The sequence below is a fragment of the Dipodomys ordii genome, unplaced genomic scaffold, assembly GCF_000151885.1.
Source record: "Dipodomys ordii isolate 6190 unplaced genomic scaffold, Dord_2.0 Scaffold94, whole genome shotgun sequence".
In the NCBI taxonomy this organism is placed as follows: Eukaryota; Metazoa; Chordata; class Mammalia; order Rodentia; family Heteromyidae; genus Dipodomys; species Dipodomys ordii.
In genome coordinates, this window is record NW_012267310.1 from 912,232 (window position 1) to 932,716 (window position 20,485).

The 20,485-nt window shown below is 40.6% G+C and overlaps 1 protein-coding gene across 2 annotated transcripts in view; it reads right to left on the minus strand.

Moving 5' to 3' along the window:
* LOC105993313 (chromosome unknown open reading frame, human CXorf23) overlaps positions 1 to 20,485 on the minus strand; it is a 59,286-nt gene that overhangs the window by 29,490 nt on the left and 9,311 nt on the right. For both annotated transcript variants that reach the window (XM_013026540.1, XM_013026541.1), the window contains exons 2-4: positions 16,015 to 16,089; positions 10,215 to 10,784; positions 9,187 to 9,843 (exon numbers count right to left, since the gene is read on the minus strand). In XM_013026540.1, the coding sequence (XP_012881994.1) occupies positions 9,187 to 9,843; positions 10,215 to 10,784; positions 16,015 to 16,055 (1,268 nt within the window). In that variant the 5' untranslated portion in view covers positions 16,056 to 16,089. The remainder of the gene's footprint in view (positions 1 to 9,186; positions 9,844 to 10,214; positions 10,785 to 16,014; positions 16,090 to 20,485) is intronic.

Sequence of the window (20,485 nt, forward strand, 5' to 3'; positions counted from 1 at the left end):
GCCACTTCCAGCTTTTTTTCCTGCATATGTGGTGCTGAGGAATCGAACCCAGGGCCTCATGCATGCAAGACAAGCACTCTACCACTGAGCCAGCCACCTTCCCAGCCCACTACCTAACTTATGAAACTATAACCACTCTGTAAATCACCTTGTGATAGCAATTTAAAAATTAAAGAAAAAAATAAAGATTAATAAAAATTAAGATGTGCCAGCTGGGCACTGGTGGTTCACGCCTGTAATCCTAGCTACTCAGAAGGCTGAGATCTGAGGATTGTGGTTCAAAGCCAGCCCAGGCAAGAAAATCCATGAGAATCTTATCTCGAATAAACCACTAGAATACCAGAAGTGGCACTGTCGCTCAAGTGGTAGCATGCTCGCCTTGAGCTGAAGCTTAGGGACAGTGCCCAGGCCCAGAGTTCAAGCTCCACGACAGAAAAAAAAATTAAAATGTAACTCCTAACAAAATGATAGTGTCTTCTTTTGTGCTAGTACTGGGACTTGAACTCAGGGACTAGGCAATGTTCCTGAGCTTGTTCACTCAAGGCTGATACTTTACCACTTGAACAACAGCTTCACTTTCAGCTTTTTGGTGGTTAGAGATAATGGATTTGTCTGCCCTGGCTGGCTTCAAACCATGATCCTCAGATCTCATCCTCCTGAATTGTCTAGGATTAGAAGCATGAACCATTAAAGTCTGGCTTTAAGTGCCGTTTTATAACTTATCAGAGGAAAGGCTTCCATCTGACTTTGTGTACTCCTTGTTCTCCCTACCAAAGCAGAAACATGCAAAGTGATTATGCATTTTGCATTTTGTTCCTAGATTCATTAGGACTTTATTTAGAAGGACCATTTCTCTTCTTTCCTTATTTGCTCCAAGCTTCCCACTGTGTATCTGACAACTAGCTTAAGAGACATTTACTGATAAAAAGCAAGAACGGCCCATACCAACCACTACTAACAAAGAATTACAATTACTGTTCTCTCATTTTATTTTGTCCTTTTAAGAGAAAAGGTTTTTGATTCCTTCTAATGATGCAAGGGAGGGAGAAGGAATTTAGCCAATATACCAGGACAAGTACTCAGTTTTCAAAGGGGCTGGATGTTACAAAAAGCTTGCTCTATAGGGGAAAAAAAGAAAGCTAATTTTAGAACAATTTATAAGACAATAGTAATTTTTTGGCAATATTGGGTTCTCATGCTTACAGGCAAGCACTCTACCCTACAGCAACACTTCTAATCCCTTTTTGTACTGGTCATTTTCAAGATAGGTTCTTGCTTTATTTTTCTCCCATAGTAAGGATGATAAGCACATGCCATTACACCTGGCCATTTATGGAAATGGAATCTCTTATGAACTTTTAGGCGTGGACTGGACTCAAAGCACAATATCCACTCCTACCCTTCTCCCAAGTAGCTAGGGGTACAAGCTTGAGGCACTGCACCAGACAACATATCTAAATGGAACTATAAAAAAATAATTTTGGCGCTGGAAATGTGGTTTAGTGGTAGAGTGCTTGCCTAGCAGACATGAAGCCTTGGGTTTGATTCCTCAGTATCACATAAACAGAAAAAGCCAGAAGTGGCACTGTGGCTCAAGTGGAAGTGCGCTAGCTTTAAGCACAGAGATGCTCAAAGACAGAGCCCAGACCCTGAGTTTAAGCCCCAGGATTGGCAAAAAAAATTTCTCCACAGGGAGAAATCACTTAATAAAGGGTCCCAATTTTTCACTCAAACAATTATTAAAACTTACTTGTAGCTGGGCACCAGGGGATCATACCTGTAATCCTAGCCATTCAGGAGGCTAAGATCTGAGGATTCTGAATCAAACTCAGCCCAGGCAGACAAATCTGTGAGATTCTTTATCTCCAATTAACCAGCAAAAAACTGGAAGTGGAGCTGTAGTGGTAGTAAGAGCACCAGCCTTGAACAAAATAGCTAAGAAGAGTGCCCTTGTCCTGAGTTCTAGCCCCAGTACTGACACATGTACATGAATGCATGAACACACACCCACACCCACCCACCCCACACACATATATTATTGGCATAACTCTTGTCCTAACTCCATGCCCAAATCTCAATCCATAGGATGCTGTAGTTTACTTTGAAGTTAGATTTAATTTCTGAAATTTTAATGTTTACACTTATCATAAGTTAAAACTTATCCTGCTGTTTACTCACTATAAAAATTTTAGTTAAGAGGCTGGGAAGGTGGCTCATTGGTAGAGTGCTTGCCTTGCATACATGAGGCCCTGGGTTCGATTCCTCAGTACCACATAAGCAGAAAAAGCTGGAAGTGGCGCTGTGGCTCAAGTGATAGAGTGCTAGCCTTGAGCTAAAGAGCTGAGGGACAGCACCCAAGCTCAGAGTTCAGGCCCTATGACTGAACAAAAAAAACAAAAAAAGTTAAAAATCTTAAAGGTAATATTGGGCACTAGTTATCCATTATGTAATCCTAGCTACTGAGGAGGCCAAGATCCAAAAGACCATGGTTTGAAGCAAGTAGAGGAAAAAAATCCTTGAGACACTACTCCAAAACAACCAGCAAAAAACAGGATTGGAGGCATGGCTAAAGTGGTTAAGCAACAGTCAACCAAGCATGGTTGAGTGCAAGGCCTTGCATTCAAAACCCTGTATTGTCCAAAAAAAGAAAAAAAAAACACCTTAAAAGGCATTTTTGCCATAAGAGAAACCCTCTTTAAACCTGAAAGTGAACAATCATTCTAAGCATTTACATTTGTAAATCAAAGCCCCTGTTGATACTTTCCTTGTCATCATTTCCTACAAGATGGATTAACAAGTTAATAATTTTAGGAAAACCCCCAAAACAAATAGTTAAATTGAAAAGACCAAATGTTCTTATTTGAAATACATTTTGGACAGTTTTTAAAATTAAAATACAGCCCCAAACCTGAATTGTAATACTATTTCTAGTACTGGTATCATTCTCTCTCATCATTTTTCCTGTTCTCTTCTCTGAGGACACTTTCGCTGATGCTCTCTCTGAGTGTTGGACATAACTAAGAAAACATAAAAAGTGACATTAGGCCATGGTGGCTCACACCTGTAATCCTAGCTACTCAGGAGGCTGAGATCTAAGACTCATGGTTCAAAGCCAGCCTGGGTACACAAATCTGGACTCTATTCAATTGACCAGCAAAATGGAGTTGTGGCCAAAGTGGTAGTGTCATCCTTAAGAGAAAAAGCTAAGCAACAGCAAGAGGACCTGAGTTCAAGCCTTGAGCCACAGAACTGGAACCAAAAAAAGGAAAAAAAAAAAAAGGACAAATGTGGGGCTAGGAATGTTGCTTAGTGGTAGAGTGCTTGCCTAGAATATGTGAAGCCCCAGGCTCAATTCTTCAGTACCACATAAACAGAAAAGGCCAGAAGTAGTGCTGTGGCTCAAGTGGTAGAGTGCTAGCCTTGAGCAAAAGAAGCTCAGAGACAGTACCTCGGCCCTGAGTTCCACCCCCAGGACTGGCAAAAAAAAAAAAAAGATGGGTGCCAGTGGTTCACACTTACAATCCTAGCTACTCAGAAGGCTGAGATCTGAGGATCATGGTTCAAAGCCAGACAGGACAGAAAACTCCCTGTGAAAACTATTCAAAAACTGGAGGTGGCCCTACAACTCACGTGGTAGAGCACTAGCCTTGAGCGTATCTAAGGCTCAGAGTTTAAGAGGCCCTGAGTTCAAGCCCCAGGACAGGGGAAAAAATTTAAAGGAAAACAAAAAACAACAAATCAGCAGGGTGCCAGTGGCTCATGCCTGTAATGCTAGCTACTCAAGTGGCTGAGATCTGAGCCAGCCCAGGTAGGAAAGTCCAAAAGACTCTTATCTCCAATTAACCAGCAAAAAACTGGTTAGAGCTGTGGCTCAAGTGGTAAAGTACCAGCCTTGAGTGATAAAGATAAAGGACAGCACCCAGCTCCTGAATTCAAGCCCTAGTGCGCGTGTGCGCGCACACACGCACACGCACGCACGCACGCACGCACGCACACACACACACACACACACACACACACACAAAATCAGATTCTCCTACCTTGGGGAATCTTATGCAACAAAAAGCCACATGAGACATACAAACATTTCCTTTCTTTCGTTCTTTTTTTTGAAATACAATCTCATGATGTAGACCTTCTGCATTTACATGACACTTCTATCACAGCCTCCTTAGGAACTGGGACTACAGGTGCATACTACTGTGCCCATCTAAAGTTTTCCTTTGTTTCCTTCCAAATAGTAACTAACATTTTATATAACATCCTATAATTAATAAAGTATTTCCTCAATTATTTGTTTCTATCTTCCTAAGAATGCATTCAGCTATGGTTATGGAGACAACTACTCCTCTAATTCAGTATCTCATTACCTTTTTTTGTTTTAGTCAGTTGTGGGACTTGAATTCAAGGTCTGGGCTCTGTCCCTGAGCTCTTTCACTCAAGGTTAGTATACTACCACTTGAGTCACAGCGCCACTTCTGGCTTTTTCTGAATAGTTTGTTGGAGATCAGAGTCTCGCAGACTTTCCTGCCTAGGCTGGCTTTGAACTGCAATCCTCAGATCTCAGCCTCCTGAGTAGGCAGGATTATAGGTGTGAGCCACCAATGCCCAGCTCTCATTACCTTTTTAACAAAAGTCTTTCAATGGACCTTGCCAGTCCAACCACCTATTCAATCTACCTCCGAGACAATAACCCTTTGGCAATCAAAACTGAGTTGCTTAGGGAAGGGGTGATATTGTCCAAAAAGAAATGTACTCATTACCTGACTTATATAACTGCAACCCTTCTGTTCATCACTTTTATAATAAAAAATTTTTTATGGAAGTGGCGCTGTAGCTCAAGTGGTAGAGCGCTCGCCTTGAGCTGAAGAGCTGAGGGACAACGCCCCGGCCCAGAGTTCAAGCCCCACGACCGACAAAAAAAAAAAAATTAATTAAAACTGAAAAAAAGAAAACTGAGTCACCTGTCCTCTCCTATCAGCTAATACAGGTTGAGTATCTCTAATCAGAAAAAATTTTTGAGCAATTTTTGAATGCCCACATGGTATCAACAAGCAGAAAATTCCTTATATGACAGATCACAGTCAAAATACAAACATATAGCCAGGCACAAGGACTCATGCCTATAATCTCAGCTACTCAGGGGCTGGAAATTAGGAAGATAAATCTTCAAGATCAGTCCTGGCAAAAAGTTAGCAAGGCAATATCTGAACAAAAAAAATCTAGGTGTGTAAACTTCACCTGTAATGATCAATATTAATGGATGGGAAAGTGTTTGATATAAAAAAAATCTCCACCTATTATTTCCTCTCTAGCTGAACAGTGCCCATCAAAAGTGAATTTGTGATTAAGCTTCCTTCCTTTAATCCTAGTTATGGGTTTTCGCATTGTTCTCTACCTTGAAGCATCCATTTCCTTTGTGTCAAGACTCTGATGTCCTCTGAGGTCCATCACCACTTAATCTCCTCTCAGAATGGAGAAAGACCTGATGGAGGTAGGGAGATCTTTTTCCTCTTTCAGGGAGGTCTTATTTGTATCTCCTTACAATGGCCAGAAAGGACTGAGACAAATGTAGTTGACATGTTCAGTCCCCTTTCTTATACTAGGTGTCTTGTATCAGCATCTCAAGAAATGAAAGCATCAGCTCTAGCTTATTCTGCTATTGAAAATAGCAATAGACTTCTCCTTTCCACCTTCTTCCCCTTCTTCTCTCCTCCTTCATTCCACTTCCTATCTAGCCTAGGATCAGTCTTGGCTGACCTACCAACAATAAAGCAATACCTTCCTTCATCTACCTCAAGACTTACAGATGTGCACAACAGTTCATGTTTTGTATAACAAGCTTAGTTGAAAATTTCATATTGTGATTCCCTAACTCATATTCTGAAACATATCTAATTATGACTCATATGTACTTTCTACTTTCAAAAATGAGGTTTCTGACAGAGTGAGTCACTAGAAAAAAAGTCTTTGTAAACAGAAGTACTGTCTATGCAGCGAACATTTGAGCATCTATCTACTGCAGTTCTAGATACAACTCGAACTCTAAGTCACTAGGTGATAAGTTTGTTTTCAACCATACTAATAACTGGAAAAACAAATATCAACATTTGACCAGAGCTAAGCAAACCAATGCAAAAAGTTAGCCAGTCTTGGCTAGTCTTTCAAAAAAAGTAGATAAACTGTCTAAATAAACAAGTACATTTCTCTCTGTATTCCATGATTATTTAATGTTTTCTAGAAAAGAAAATTCTAGTGTACATTAATAGTTGAAAACACAATTCTACTGAGGATGTCAGCTACTTTTGTTTTATACATTCATATATAATCAAATCTGCACTTCATTCATCAATAAATAATTATAATCAAAGAGAAAGACTTGTTGACTATGATACTTGATCAAACTGAAAAGATGCATATAGTTGTTCAGTTATTTGCTCTTGGGTCTTTGGATAAGGAGGACTGCAGCAAGGCTCTCCATTACACAAGTCATCCTGCAAGCTCTGCTCAGGCATCCTATCACATACACAGCCAAGCCACAGTGAGAGCATGACATTTTCTAAAATTGTAGCTTAGAAATTCAAAACCAAAGTCGATTTGGGGAAACTCATTTTTGTGACACATGATCAAACTCCCATTTCTATCAAATCATAAAATTAACAGTATGGTATCTTATATGAAACCTATTAAACTAAAACCTTTCAAAATTGGCACTACTAATATTCTTTTTGTTGTTGTTGTTGGTTGTGGGGCTTGAACTCTGGGCCTGGGCTCTGTCCCTGAGCTCTTCAGCTCAAGGCCAGTGCTCTACCACTTGAGCCACAGCACCACTTCCGGTTTTCTGGTGGTCAATTGGAGATAAGTCTCATGGACTTTCTTGCCTGGGCTGGCTTTGAACCGTGATCCTCAGATCTCAGCCTCCTGAGTATCTAGGATTACAGGCATGAGCCACTGACGCCTGGCACTAATAATCTTTAATAGTGCTACAATTTACTAATTTCTTTTCACACATATAAATATACAAATATATGTTTTAAAATATTATCTGCAAGTATAATGCACAAAAGAACATCATACAGGAGTATTGATCTAACTTTAAGAAGAGGAACAGGGGCTGGGAAGGTGGGTCAGTACTAGAGTACTTGCCTTGTTACTGAGGATCAAAACCACTTGTTTCAAAACTAGCCCAGGCAAGAAAGCCTGTGAGACTCTTATCTCCAATTAAGCACCAAAACTACCCAACAAGGAGCTGTGACTCAAGTAACAGAATGTTAGCCCTGAGCAAAATAGGTCAGGGACAGCGCCCAGGCCATGAGTTTGAGCCTTAGGACCAGCACGTGTGCACGTGTGCACGTGCACACGCGCACGTGCACACACACACACACACACACTATATATATATATATATATATATGCACATCTAAAATACCATGATGAAACCCCTTTGCACAAATAAAAAAAACCCAAAAGAATGAATGAGGATGAATATGCTTGAGTAGTTTACTTACATGTATGAAAAGAACAATAATGCCTGTTGAAATTCTCTCAAGAAGGGAGGAGTGGAAGAGAAAGTGACAAAGGAGGTGAGTTTAATTGGGATACATTACACACATGTATGGAAATATCACAATGAAACTCCTCCTATATTATGATAATGTACATTAATAAAAGTATAAAAAAAACTTGAGCTTATCCACCCCCACACACTCTCCCATCTTAATCTTTTGGCTTTATTTCATGGTTTTGATTCAAATACAAATAGGAGTCAAGTGTGAATATGGGTGCATCAAATTATTTTCGTTTTCATTGATATACTACTAGTGCATTAGCTAATGGAAAGATGTAGCTGATGTAGCCAACTATATACTACCTCATTATTCTCAGAATCCATAAGAAGGTAATATTTATAATAGAATAAAATGTGAGTTTGCTTAGAAAAGTATAAATTACAACAATAGTCAGAAGGAGGAGGTGGGGAAGGCCAAGTAGGGGAGAGTGGAGTGGGAGGCAGAAGATGAAAAAAGATGACAAGGAAGAATAAGGAAGAAGATAATTAAAAAATGAAGATAAGGAGATAAAGAAGAAACTGAGTGACAGTGGCTCATTCCTATAATTCCACATACCCTGAGGGTTGAGATCTAGAACTGCAGTTCAAAGCCAGCCCAGGCAGAAAAGTCCATGAGACTCTATTTCCAAAACATCCAGCAAAATGCTGAACTGGAAGCAAGGCTCAAGTGGCAGAGCACCAGCCATTAGCAAAAATACTGAGCAAGAGCATGAAGCCGGAGTTCAAGTCCCAGTACCAAAAAAGAAAAGTAATTAAGAGATAAAGCAAAGTCTTCTAAATAAGCATACTCCCAGAGTAGAGTCCAATTGCTTCTACCTGGGAGAATCTGTCAATTAAAACCAGTCATTGTAAGATGGCAATAGGAATCACATTAAGTCACCTGCATCTTGGAGTCACAAGGAGACACATGGTTTGAGATCCAGCCACTGACATAGCCAAATCACTTCATTTCTTAGGATCTCGCTTTTCTCTATAAAACTAGGACCTGCTCAAAAATCTTATGAATGTCACACAACAGGGAACACAAGCGCTGAAAAACTGCAAGGAGTAAGACCTAAATTTTACCTAGCCTATCCCTGGATAAGAAAAATCTGGCAGCATAAAAATGCATGTGTGCCAGTACCTCATACCTGTAATCTTAGTTACTCAAGAGGGTGAGCTAGGGAGATTGTAGTTCAAAGTCAGGCCTAGCAGAAAAGTCAGTGAGAGTCTTATCCCTAATTTACAAGCAAAAACCAGAGGTAAATCTGTGGCTCAAGTAGTAGAATCCCAGCCCTGAGCAAAACAGCTAAAACAGAGTCTGGACAGTGCCCAGACTCTGAGTTCAAGCCTCAGTACCAGCACAAAAAATAAATGTAGGTGTTCATGAAGAGGAACAACTAACTCCATGGAATGCCCGGTACTCAGACTGATCTGAATATAGGCTTCGCAAATAAGCAGATATGAGTCCTATTACAACTACAGGATTTATCCTCATTTTAAGGTATGGGAGAAAAATTCAGGTGCTCTCTATACCAACAATGGACTCTATAAACAACACTACAAATTCTATTTTTAAAGCTAAAATAAAGGTAGCAGAAACATTAAATATCATAAAGAAAAAAAAACAAAGATAATACCTGGATGTGTCTACAGCTGTCTTCACATTTAATTTAACTGTAAGCAATTGCTTCTTAAAATTAACAGATGATGGTTTCTCATCAGCAAGTTTACTTGTATCGGGTTGGCTACCAGAAAAGTTGTTTTCTTTTCTGCCATCCTCATCTTTTCTTATTTTTCTCTTCTGTTTGTCATTATAAGACTTCAAATCCATTTCACTTTTACTTGAATGACTACTGGAAATGTGTCCTTTCTTAGATGATTTAAGAGATTCTTTGACTTGTTTATCTTCATTCTCTCTCCCTCTTGCATTTAAACAGTCTGACTCTCTATTTACAGAGCCTTTTTGAGAATTGTATTTTCTAACTTCTTCTTTCAAGTACTTCTGAGTTCTTCCATCAGAAAAGTCCTGGTGGTCATCTGAGGGCTTATGATGTTTGTGTCGATAGTCATAAGATACTTTGGTTGATGAACTGGTCTCTGGGTATTCCTTCCCAGAATATCGGTGAGTTTGGAGTCCAAAGTTCCACTGATCTGTCTTTTCTTGATGAGATGGAAGAGAATGTTTGGGCTTCCACTTTGGGATTCTGGCAGGCTCTCTGTTTTCGTACTTCACCATGTCTTTAGATCTTTTTGATGTGTGTCCATGTTTTCCAAAATCACGATCCTCAGGATACCTGTGTTGACATAAAGCAGTTTATACTTGCACTACAGAGAAGAAAGTGAGAATTTACACGTGTAGAATGTTGGGAAGAATGGCTTTAAATGTAGAGCGCAGTGGCAAGATAATCTATAATCCCTCAAGCCAATTCATAGAAGTACAAGGTAGTTAAAGAGGAAAACACCTTTAAAAATATTCTAGCCATCAACACGATCTACTCAAAAGAGAAATATTTTACTACTACCAGTAGACCATAACTAAATTACACTGCTTTTTATCTTTTGAGACAAAAGCTTTTCAAGGTGGTTATCTTCAACCATAAAGTAAACAGATTTTTTTCACTTGAGGCTTTATATCAAATTACCCAGGTTTAATGTTTTCTTATACCTCTTCGGAAAAGAGCTCCTTGCGTCAAAGTCTTGTGAGCCTCTTCGGGGTGACTTGGAATATCTTTCTTCTTGTGTCCTCTTGTGTCGCAATTCATCTTCATGCCACTTTCCTTCTAATCTAAGGGAATCTGCTATTGGCCTCTCAGGTGGTTTCCCTCCTCTCCCACTTTCTCTAACTCTGTGGTCATCAGAAGTATACCTTCCTTGCATTTTCTGGGGATAACAATTCCTCTCATGCTCTATGTAGGGTGCACCCTCTGAGTGTGTGGGCAAGTACTGAGATCTTCTGTTACCATCCCCTCTTCCAACTGAGTATACTCGGTGAGGCTTATGTGTGTGAACATTTTCTAAAGAGTTCCTTATGTTTGGGGTAGGTGGTCTATGTTCATATGGCTGGTAATAAAGACGTCCACGAGAGAGATTCCTTGATTTACTCTGTCCATGTTTCTCGTTGTCCATTCTCCAAGCAATAGGTCTTTTCGTATCTTTTCTATAGTCACAGTTATAATGCCCATGACAATGTCTTTGCTTGTGGTACTCAACGTTGCTAGGTCGCGGTGATAAAGACCTACACAAACAAACACAGAGGAGTTAAGTCCATTTTTCAACAATAAACTACATTTGTCTTAATATGATCTCCCTAAATCATAGACCTTTCCTTTGCTTCTCCCACGGGAACTAAATCCACAAATTTGCTATTCTGTGCATTCTGAACTGTACATTTGAAGGTCTGATACTGATATTACTTTAGTCAACAAGCATACTCTTTCCATCTGAACTAATGAACTCCATATGCACATTGAATATACCTGTCCTATATAGCAGGATCTATTCTGGATACATTCTATAGAAAAGCAGATGCAGGGACTTCAACAAAAGGGCCACTGAGGAAAGTTCATATTATGTTCACTAGTCAAGTAAAAGAACAAATAGAAATAGGTTCACATGAAACACGTAGAGCAAGGCACTGGTGGCTCAGGCCTGTAATCCTAGCTACTCATGAGGTTGAGACCTAAGCACAATGTTACGAAGGCAACAGAGAAGCCCACAAAGGTTTTATTTCCAATTAACCACCAGAAAACCAGAAATTGAGCTGTGGCTCAAAGTGCCAGAGCATGAGCCTTGAGCAAGAAACTTCAGGGACAGCGCTCAGCTCCTGAATTCAAGGCCAACAATTAACAACAACAACACGAAGAACAAAAGCACATAGAAGAGTGTCAAGAAGACTGAATAGGGCCGGGCGCTGGTAGCTCAGGCCTGTAATCTTAGCTACTCAGGAGGCTAGGATCTGAGGATCATGATTCAAAGCCAGTCCAGGCAGGAAAGTCTGTGAGACTCTTATCTCCAATAAACTGCCAGAAAACCGGAAGTGGCGCTGTGGCTCAAGTGGTAGGGCACTAGCCTTGAGCTGAAGAGCTGAGGGACAGTATTCAGGACCAGAGTTCAAGCCCCATAACTGACAAATAAAATCTAAAAAAGAAGACTGAATAGAAACTCTAAAATTAAATTACATTCTAATATTCAATAGACCACAATCCAAACTGGGGCCAAAGAGTGGTTCAATAATTTCCTCAACTGATTGTCTATTCTCTTCCTATTCTCTTGTATCAAGAAAAAAGAAATAAAAGGAGGAGGCTGCAATGCTTGGTAAGAAATGTACGCATTATCCTGCCCATGTAATTGTAACCCCTCTGTACAGTATCTTCACAAATCAAAGAAAAAAAAAAGAAAAAAGAAATAGTGGGCTGGGAAGGTGGCTCAGTGGTAGAGCGCTTGCCTTGCATGCATGAGGCCCTGGATTCGATTCCTCAGCACCACATAAGCAGAAAAAGCCAGAAGTGGTGCTGTGGCTCAAGTGGTAGAGTGCTAGCCTTGAGCTGAAGAGCTGAGGGACAGCACCCAGGCCCAGAGTTCAGACCCCACAACCGGCAAAAAAAAAAAAAAGAAAAAGAAATATACATGTGCTGGGCACCAGTGGCTGACACCTATAACCTTAGCTATTTAGGAGGCTGAGATCTGAGGATCCTGGCTCAAAGTCAGGCTGGGCAGACAAATTCATTAGACTCATATCTCCAATTAACCAGCAAAAAGCCAGAAGAACTGTGGGGCTCAAGTGGTAGAGTGACAGCCTTAGCAAAAAAGCCAACTGAGACCATAAAGCCCTGAGTTTAAACCCCAATACCAGCACAAAAAAAGGAGGGAAAAGAAGAGAAAAAAATGAAACACGGGCTGGGAAGGTGGCTCAGTGGTAGAGCGCTTGCCTTGCATGCATGAGGGCCTGGGTTCGATTCCTCAGCACCACATAAGCAAAAAGAAAAAAAGCCAGAAGTGGCACTGTGGCTCAAGTGGTAAAGCACTAACCTTGAGCTGAAGAGCTGAGGACAGTTCCCAGGCCCAGAGTTCAGGCCCCACGACCAGGCCCCCCCCCCAAAAAAAAGAAACACGCACATCAGGTAGCAAGAGGAGGGGAAGAGAATTGTAACACTTTTAGGCCTGGTTTGTCCATAAATATTTGTAGCACAGGTAAGTTGTTTTACTTTCTCCTCCCTCACACATCAACTTCAAGATGTGCTATTCAAATAGAGCTTTAAATGTAGCCCTAAGAGATAGCACATCCCTTCAGTATGCACATACTGGTACCTCAGCATTGCAAACACAAAGCCTTGTATTCTCACTGAGGATGGAGGCTCTTATCTAGGGAAACTCATTTGGGTTATCCAAACTTACAGATTATAGAGGAGTGCCACTGTCAGGAAAACAATAAGGCTTTACTTTGGTGTCCAAAGACGTTTCCAATTTCTTAAACTCCTCCCTAAGGTTTTGATATATTCTAATCAACAAGAAAGCTATTCTTGAAGTTTGTATCGCCCTCTCTAGAAGCTGCCATGGAGTTGGAGCAAATGTGACTGGATCTCTTTCAGTGACAAATCTGTGTCATCTATACAAGAAAGGAGGAAAATCTACTTTCCTCAGGTACTCACTGGGTCATACATATACATTATATGCATGTAAGTTTTATAAATATACATTATATGAATATATGGAAATATCATAATGAAACTCCTTTGCACAATTAATTTATACCAATAATTGTTTTATTTTGTTGGTCATGGGGGGCTTGGGCACTGTCCCTTAGCATTTCAGCTAAAGGCAAGTGCTCTCTACCACTTGAGCCACAGCGCCACTTCCAGTTTTCTGATGGTTAATTGGAGACCAGAGCCTCATGGACATTCCTGCCCAGGCTGGCTTTGAACCATGATCCTCAGATCTTAGCCTCCTGAGTAGCTAGGATTACAGGTATGAGCCACCGGTACCTGGCTAATAATTGTTTTAAAAGAAAGAAACTCGGGGCTGGGAATGTGGCTTAGTGGTAGAGGGCTTCCCTTGCATACATGAAGCCCTGGGTTCGATTCCTCAGTACCAAATAAGCAGAAAAAGCCAGAAGTGGCACTGTGGCTCAAGTCATAGAGTGCTAGCCTTGAGCAAAAGGAGCTCAAGGACAGTGCTTAGGCCTGAGTTCAAGCCCCAGGACTGGCAAAAAAAGAAACTCCAACTGGAAGCATGGTTTAAGGGGTAGAATTCCAGCTTTGGGCAAGAAAGCTGAGTTAGACTACAAAGCCTAGAGTTCAAACTCTGGTAAAAGGGAGAAAGAAGAAGGGGAGAGGAGGAAGGGGAAGGGAGGGAAGAATAGAGAGGCATAGGGAGGAATAGGGAGGACAGGGAGGACAGGGAGAAGAGGGAAAAGAAGGAAAGGGGAAAGAAAGGAAAATGGAAAATGAAACAACTCTGCCATCCAGCTGGCCACATTTCATCTCAGGATGGAAAGCAACTATAGCTTGACTAGAGGCTAGAAAATTTCATCTCTCTCACTACTAAGGGAAAAAGCTGACAGAGGTAGAAATCTTTGAGACTGAATGAAATACTCAAGAACTAAGTTTAATCCTTACTTCATATTAAAAACTCTTTTAAAAGCCAGGTGCTGGTGGCTCTTGCCTAAATCCTAGGGACTCAGGAGATTGAGATCTGAGTATCACAGTTCAAAACCAGCCCAGATAGGAACGTCAGTGAGACTCTTATCTCCAATTAACTACCAGAAAACTAGAAGTGGCCACTGTGGCTCAAGTGGTAAAGCACTTGCCTTGGGCTTAAGAGGTTCAGGGACAGCGCTCAGGTCCAGAGTTCAAGCTCCATTACCAAAAATGAAAACAAAACAAAACAAAAAACTCTTTTGAGGCAGGGCACCAGTGGCTCACATCTGTAATCCTATCTACTCAGGAAGCTGAGATCTGAAATCACACTTCAAAGCCAGCATGAGCAGGAAAGTTTATGAGACTCTGTTCTCCAATTAACTACCAGAAAAGCCAAAAGTGGAGCTGTGGTTCAAGCAGTAGAGTACCAGCCTTGAACAAATAAGCCCAGGGACAGTACCACGGCCTGGAAGTTCAGGCCCAAGGACCATAGAATATACTTTCTTGTCTAGCACCCACTTTTTTCTACAGACAATAGCTGGGATGGTTACTATCATTTTCAATTCCCCTAAAGAGATGAAAAGCGACCCAAGGAGTCTATTGGGAAACAATTCTCCACAGTCTCTTGAGTTCTGCATGCCTTGTGAGTAGAGACACTGCCAGCTTTTGTTCCAAAGCAAACAACCTTGGAAATAGAGTCTCCCTTAGGAATAGAGGACTGATTTGTTTGCTACTCAGGAAAACAAGATAGTGCCTCATCCTAGGTAAAAACTGGGAGGGTTTGTCAGCAGCTCTTTCTGGGGAATTCAAGTTCCTCAGCTATTTCATTATCTCACTGCCTAGAATGTTACCCTACAACTTTGTATCATCTACTCAGGCAGCTCCTGTGCAGTACTAACCCTTCAAAGACCTGGGAGCTTCAAGAACATGAAATTCAAGTAGCTTGCTATCCTGTGGGTAATAAATGTCTTCATCAGATCTAATTCATGGGTGTCTTGTGGAAGGCCAATGCTTGCAAGCAGGGTAAAATATCAGACCTTTATAGCTCTTGACAAATAAATCCAAAAAGGAATATAGAGGGCTGGGAAGGTGGCTCAGTGGTAGAGCGCTTGCCTTGCATGCCTGAGGCCCTGGGTTCGATTCCTCAGCACCACATAAGCAAAAAGAAAAAAAAAGCCGGAAGTGGTGCTGTGGCTCAAGTGGTAGAGCGCTAGCCTTGAGCTGAAGAGCTGAGGGACAGCGCCCAGGCCCAGAGTTCAGGCCCCACGACCGGACCCAAAAAAATTAAAAAAATAAATAAAGTTGTTTTTTTTAAAAAAGAAAAGGAATATAGAAATCAAGCCTTAAGCCTGGAAGGGGCTCGGGTGCCCCTCAGCAGAGCCTAATACAAAAAAGTGAAACAGGCCAAATGCTAGTGGCTCACGCTTGTAATTCTAACTACTGAGGAGATTGCGATCTGAGAATTGAGGTTCAAAACCAACCTGGGCAGCAAAGTGTATAATCTCCAATTAACCATCAGAAAACTGGAAGTAGAGCTGTAGCTCAAAGTGACAGAGTCCTAGTCTTGAGCACAAAAGCTCAGGGACAGTGCCCAGGCCCTGACTTCAAGTCCCACAACTGACATCAAAAATGGAAACAAAATGAATTCTGAGATACCTTTCCAATTAAAATCATTTATTTCTTTATCGTTTCCTTTATTCTGAAGCTTGTCCTCATTACAATTGGTCATGTGAATTATAAATTGAAAACAATTGAAGAATTAATTGATTAGTTATTGCATTATCAAAATGAATAGCATAGTAGCCAAGTTAAAAACTAAGAATTATTTACCTATGTTTCCATCTTGGGGATCTTGATCGTGACCGTGCCATCCTTTGACATGTAAGCCACTATCCACTTCTTCTACTGTAAAGAAACACAATATTAGTAAGTTTGTAGAAAGAGCCTCAAGATGCTCTAAAACATAGTGAGTATCACCACAAGGAGCTTACTCCCTCTGTACTTCTGTTTGCCAATGTGTAAAATGGGCATGATGACAATAGTACCCACCTTCCTGGAATGTTGTCAGGATAAAATAAATTAAATCAGAAACCAGCAAACATCCTCTGTAAAGGGTCACATACTATTTTCGGTTTTGCAGCTATATATGATCTTTCTCTAATTTGTTACTTCTGTTTTTGTAAAATAACTCCTTAAAACATAAAAACATGCTGGGCGCAGGTGCCTCACACCTGTAATCCTAGCTACTCAGAAGGCTGAGATCTGAGGATCAAAGTTCAAAGTAAGTCAGAGCAGAAAAGCCTGTGGGACTATTATCTCCATTAAACTACTCAGAAAAAGGCAAAAGTGGTGCTGTGGCTCACATGGTAGAGCACTAGCCTTGAGAAAAAGACTCTCAGGGACAATGTGTAGGCCCTGAATTCAAGTCCCAGGACTTGCAAAAAAAATTCAAACATGATTAGACCTCTTCAAAATATGATTTAAGTGTAACACATATCAAATTTAAAAGACATGATCAAAATATTATAAAATATTGCATTAATATATTCTTTTTTGTGTGAGTGCCTAACAGTGCTCATGATTCCTTTTTTAAATTTACTTTATTGTTACTATAGAGGTAATATACAGTGGGGTTACCTTTACATGAGTCAGGTAAGAAGTACATTTCCTTTTGTACAGTGTCATCTGTTCCCTCATTCTATCCCATTCTATCCCTCCTATCTCCATCCACGATCATTACTATATTCTTAGGATCGTTACATATTAAAATTATTATTTTGGGTATACTGGGTTAAATATGCTATTCTTAAATAGAAAAATAAAATTTAAAATTTAAAAACCATTTTAGCTCAAAAGCTAAAGAAAAATAGGTCTGCCCAGCCTAATACACTTTGATGACTTCTGTGTTAAACTATGAAAAAACTTCATTAGTATGTGGCACATAACAACTGCTAAATAAGTATTCCAGAAAGAGGAAAATTTAATTATCCAGAATTAATCTGATACAACAATTGCTACCCTCTCATTTTGCCATATACATCAACATTTCATGTAACCACAATCTAATATCACAGAATACTCTTTTCTAAATTGCTAGGTGATTTATACAATTATACAAATCCTAAGTATAATACCCAATTGGTGACTAATTATTCACCAGATAAATACATTGAAAACTTGATTAAGCAGTATTGAACATTTAGTTTGCTTCTGATTTTTTTGCATTGCTGAGCAGGAATCCAGGGCCTCACGCATGCTATGAAAATGTTATACCACTGAGCTACATCCCCAATCTTGCTTCCAATCTTCTGCTAAAGCAAATAACATCTCTGGGAACCAATGGCTCATGTCTGCAATCCTATGAGGCTATCACTCTATATATATGTTCCTTTAACAGCTACATTCTTCAAAAGGCTGCCTGTGTGCTACAATCATTAACTTCAGTTTTTTTCCTCTCATTCTTGCTAGACCCTTTGGTAATACAGCTTTTCATCATCACCCCTGCTACTACACCAAACTGTTCAAGCAAAGATACTAATAAAATCCAGATCCAATACTCAATTCCTCTTTCTTCTTGACTTATCAAGGTGGGCACTAGTGGCTCATGCCTGTAATCATCCTAGCTGTTTAGGAGGCTTAATCAAAAGGAAGTCAGCCTGGGCAGAAATGTTCATGAGGCCCTATCTCAAAAATAACCAGCAAGAAAACAGGCCTAAAAGCATGGCACAAGTGGTAATGTGCTAGCCTAGCAAGCACAGGTCCTAAGTTCGAACCTCAGTATTGGGGGTGAAAAAAGAGCCAGACACGGTGACATATCTCATGTAATTCCAGCTACTTAGAAGGCAAAGGGAAAAAGATCATCAATTTGCAGCCAGCCTAGACAAAGTCAGTGAGACCCTATTTTAGAAATAAAATAAAATCAAAAGAGCTTGGGCTGGGAAGGTGCCTCAGTGGTAGAGTGCTTGCCTTGCATGCATGAGGCCCTGGGTTCTATTCCTCAGCACCACATAAGCAGAAAAAGCCAGAAGTGGCACTGTGGCTCAAGTGGTAGAGAGCACTGGCCTTGAGCTAAAGAGCTGAGGGACAGCGCCCAGGCCCAAAGTTCAAGCTCCACGACTGTCCATCAAGTAGTGCATCAAGTAGTACAGCAATTGCCTAGCATGTACAAGGTCCTGGGTTCAATCTCCAGTATTGGGAGAAAAAGAAGGAAGAGGTGGAAAATAGGAGGGAGGAAGAAAGGGAGGAGAGAGAAAAACACAGGGTCAGAGAAAAAGCAGTAGAAAGAGAAAAAAGTAAATGAAGAATATTTGTATGATTATAGTTCCTAGGAAAGAACAATCAAACAATGAAACTAGTCGGGCACCGGTAGCTCATGCCTGTCATCCTAGCTACTCAGGAAGTTGAGACCTAAGGATCACAGTTCAAAGCCAATCCTGGCAGGAAACTCCGTGAGTCTCTTATCTCCAATTAAACACCAGAAAAACAGAAGTGGCGCTGTGGCTCAAGTGACAGAGTGCTTGCCTTGCTCTTAAGAGCTGAGGGACATAGCCCAGGCCCAGAGTTAAAGCCCCATGACGACCAAACAAAAAAACCAACAATGAAACTAAACTCATATTTAAAGCTATAATTCAAGAAAATCAAGAACTATAAATATGGATGTCACTCATTGGTAGAGTGTTTGCACAGAATATGCAATGTCCTGCATTCAATTCTCACATCAAAAAAAAACTTTCAGAAATGAAATAACTGAATCTACACATCTATACCAGTTACCCCCCCCCAAAAAAAACTTACATCAATCTCATCTCTAATACAACCTAGCAAAAATTACTTAAATTCAAAGGTAAGGATAAAATTATCAAGACTTGGGCTGGGAAGGTGGCTCAGTGGTAGAGCGCTTGCCTTGCATGCATGAGGTCCTGGGTTCGATTCCCTAGCACCACATAAGAGAAAAAGCCGGAAGAGGCGCTGTGGCTCAAGTGGTAGTGCGCTATCCTTGAGCTGAAGAGCTGAGGGACAGCACCCAGGCCCAGAGTTCAGGCCTCACAACCGGACCCCCAAAAAACAAAACAAAACAAAACAAAAAATTATCAAGACTTTCAGGCAAAAGAATAACTTATAAATCCAAAAGAATTGCACCTGGGCTGGAAGGTAGTTCAATGGTAGAGTGCTTGCCATGTATCTCTAGCACTGCAAAAGAAAAACAATTAGACCAGCATCAGGGTTTTCAAAGCCTAAATATAAAACAAGGTGAAAAATAAAGCAACATCTTTAAAAGCCTCAATGAAAGGGAGTGTGAATTAAGGATTTTATATCTGCCAACATATCCCTTAAATATCACAGCAACAGAGAAAACAGTTTTAGACAAACAAGAATGTAGGGAATTCAGAACTCATTAGCCCTTCCTGAGAAATCTACTAACGCATGACCTTCATCTAATCAATGTCAGCAAAATGACTGACATTCAGCACTTTTTTGTCAGTGTAGGGCCTGGGCACTGTCCCTGAGCCTCTTTGTGCTCAAAGCTAGTGCTCTACCACTTGAGCTACAGCACCAATTCCAGTTTTTGAGTGGTTAACTGGAGATAAGAGTCTCACAGGGACTTCTCTGTCCAGGCCCGCTTCGAACTGCCATCCTCAGATCTCTGCCTTCTGGGTAGCTAGGATTATAGGCGTGAGCCACTGGCACCTAGCTGACAGTGAGCATTTGAAAATATGTAGAGGCTGTTGGTATAGCTCAGAGGCAGAGTGTATGTTTAGGATGCGAAAGGCCTTGGATTCAGTTTCCAGCATCCCCTTGCCCTCACACACAAGACAAAAGCACAAATGCATGCATATGTGTGTGCACACACATGCACACACACATACAATCTTTCTAAAGGAAAATAACGATGAGGGTGAAGGATTAATGTAAAGTAGAAAAATTATAACCAAATGAGGTGGCACATGTCTGTAATTCCAGAACATGGGAGGAAAATAATGAGCTCCAGGCCACCTTGATCTATGTATTGAGACTCTGTCTTAAAAAAGAAAAAAAGGAATGCAAAAGAGAGTGGAAAGGAGGAATCATAGAAGCAGCTTCATTGTTATAGACAGTTACTAGATTTAAAGGGTATTAGGCGCATTAGTACACCAGATATTAAGAGGTTAACTCAATTTACCGTCTTGAGATGACCAGATATTTTAAGCAAAAGAATAAAAAGAATCAGGAAGTGGTGCTATGGCTCAAGTGGTGGAACACTGGCCTTGAGCTGAAGAGCTCAGGGACAGCACCCAGGCCCAGAGTTCAAGCCCCACAACCG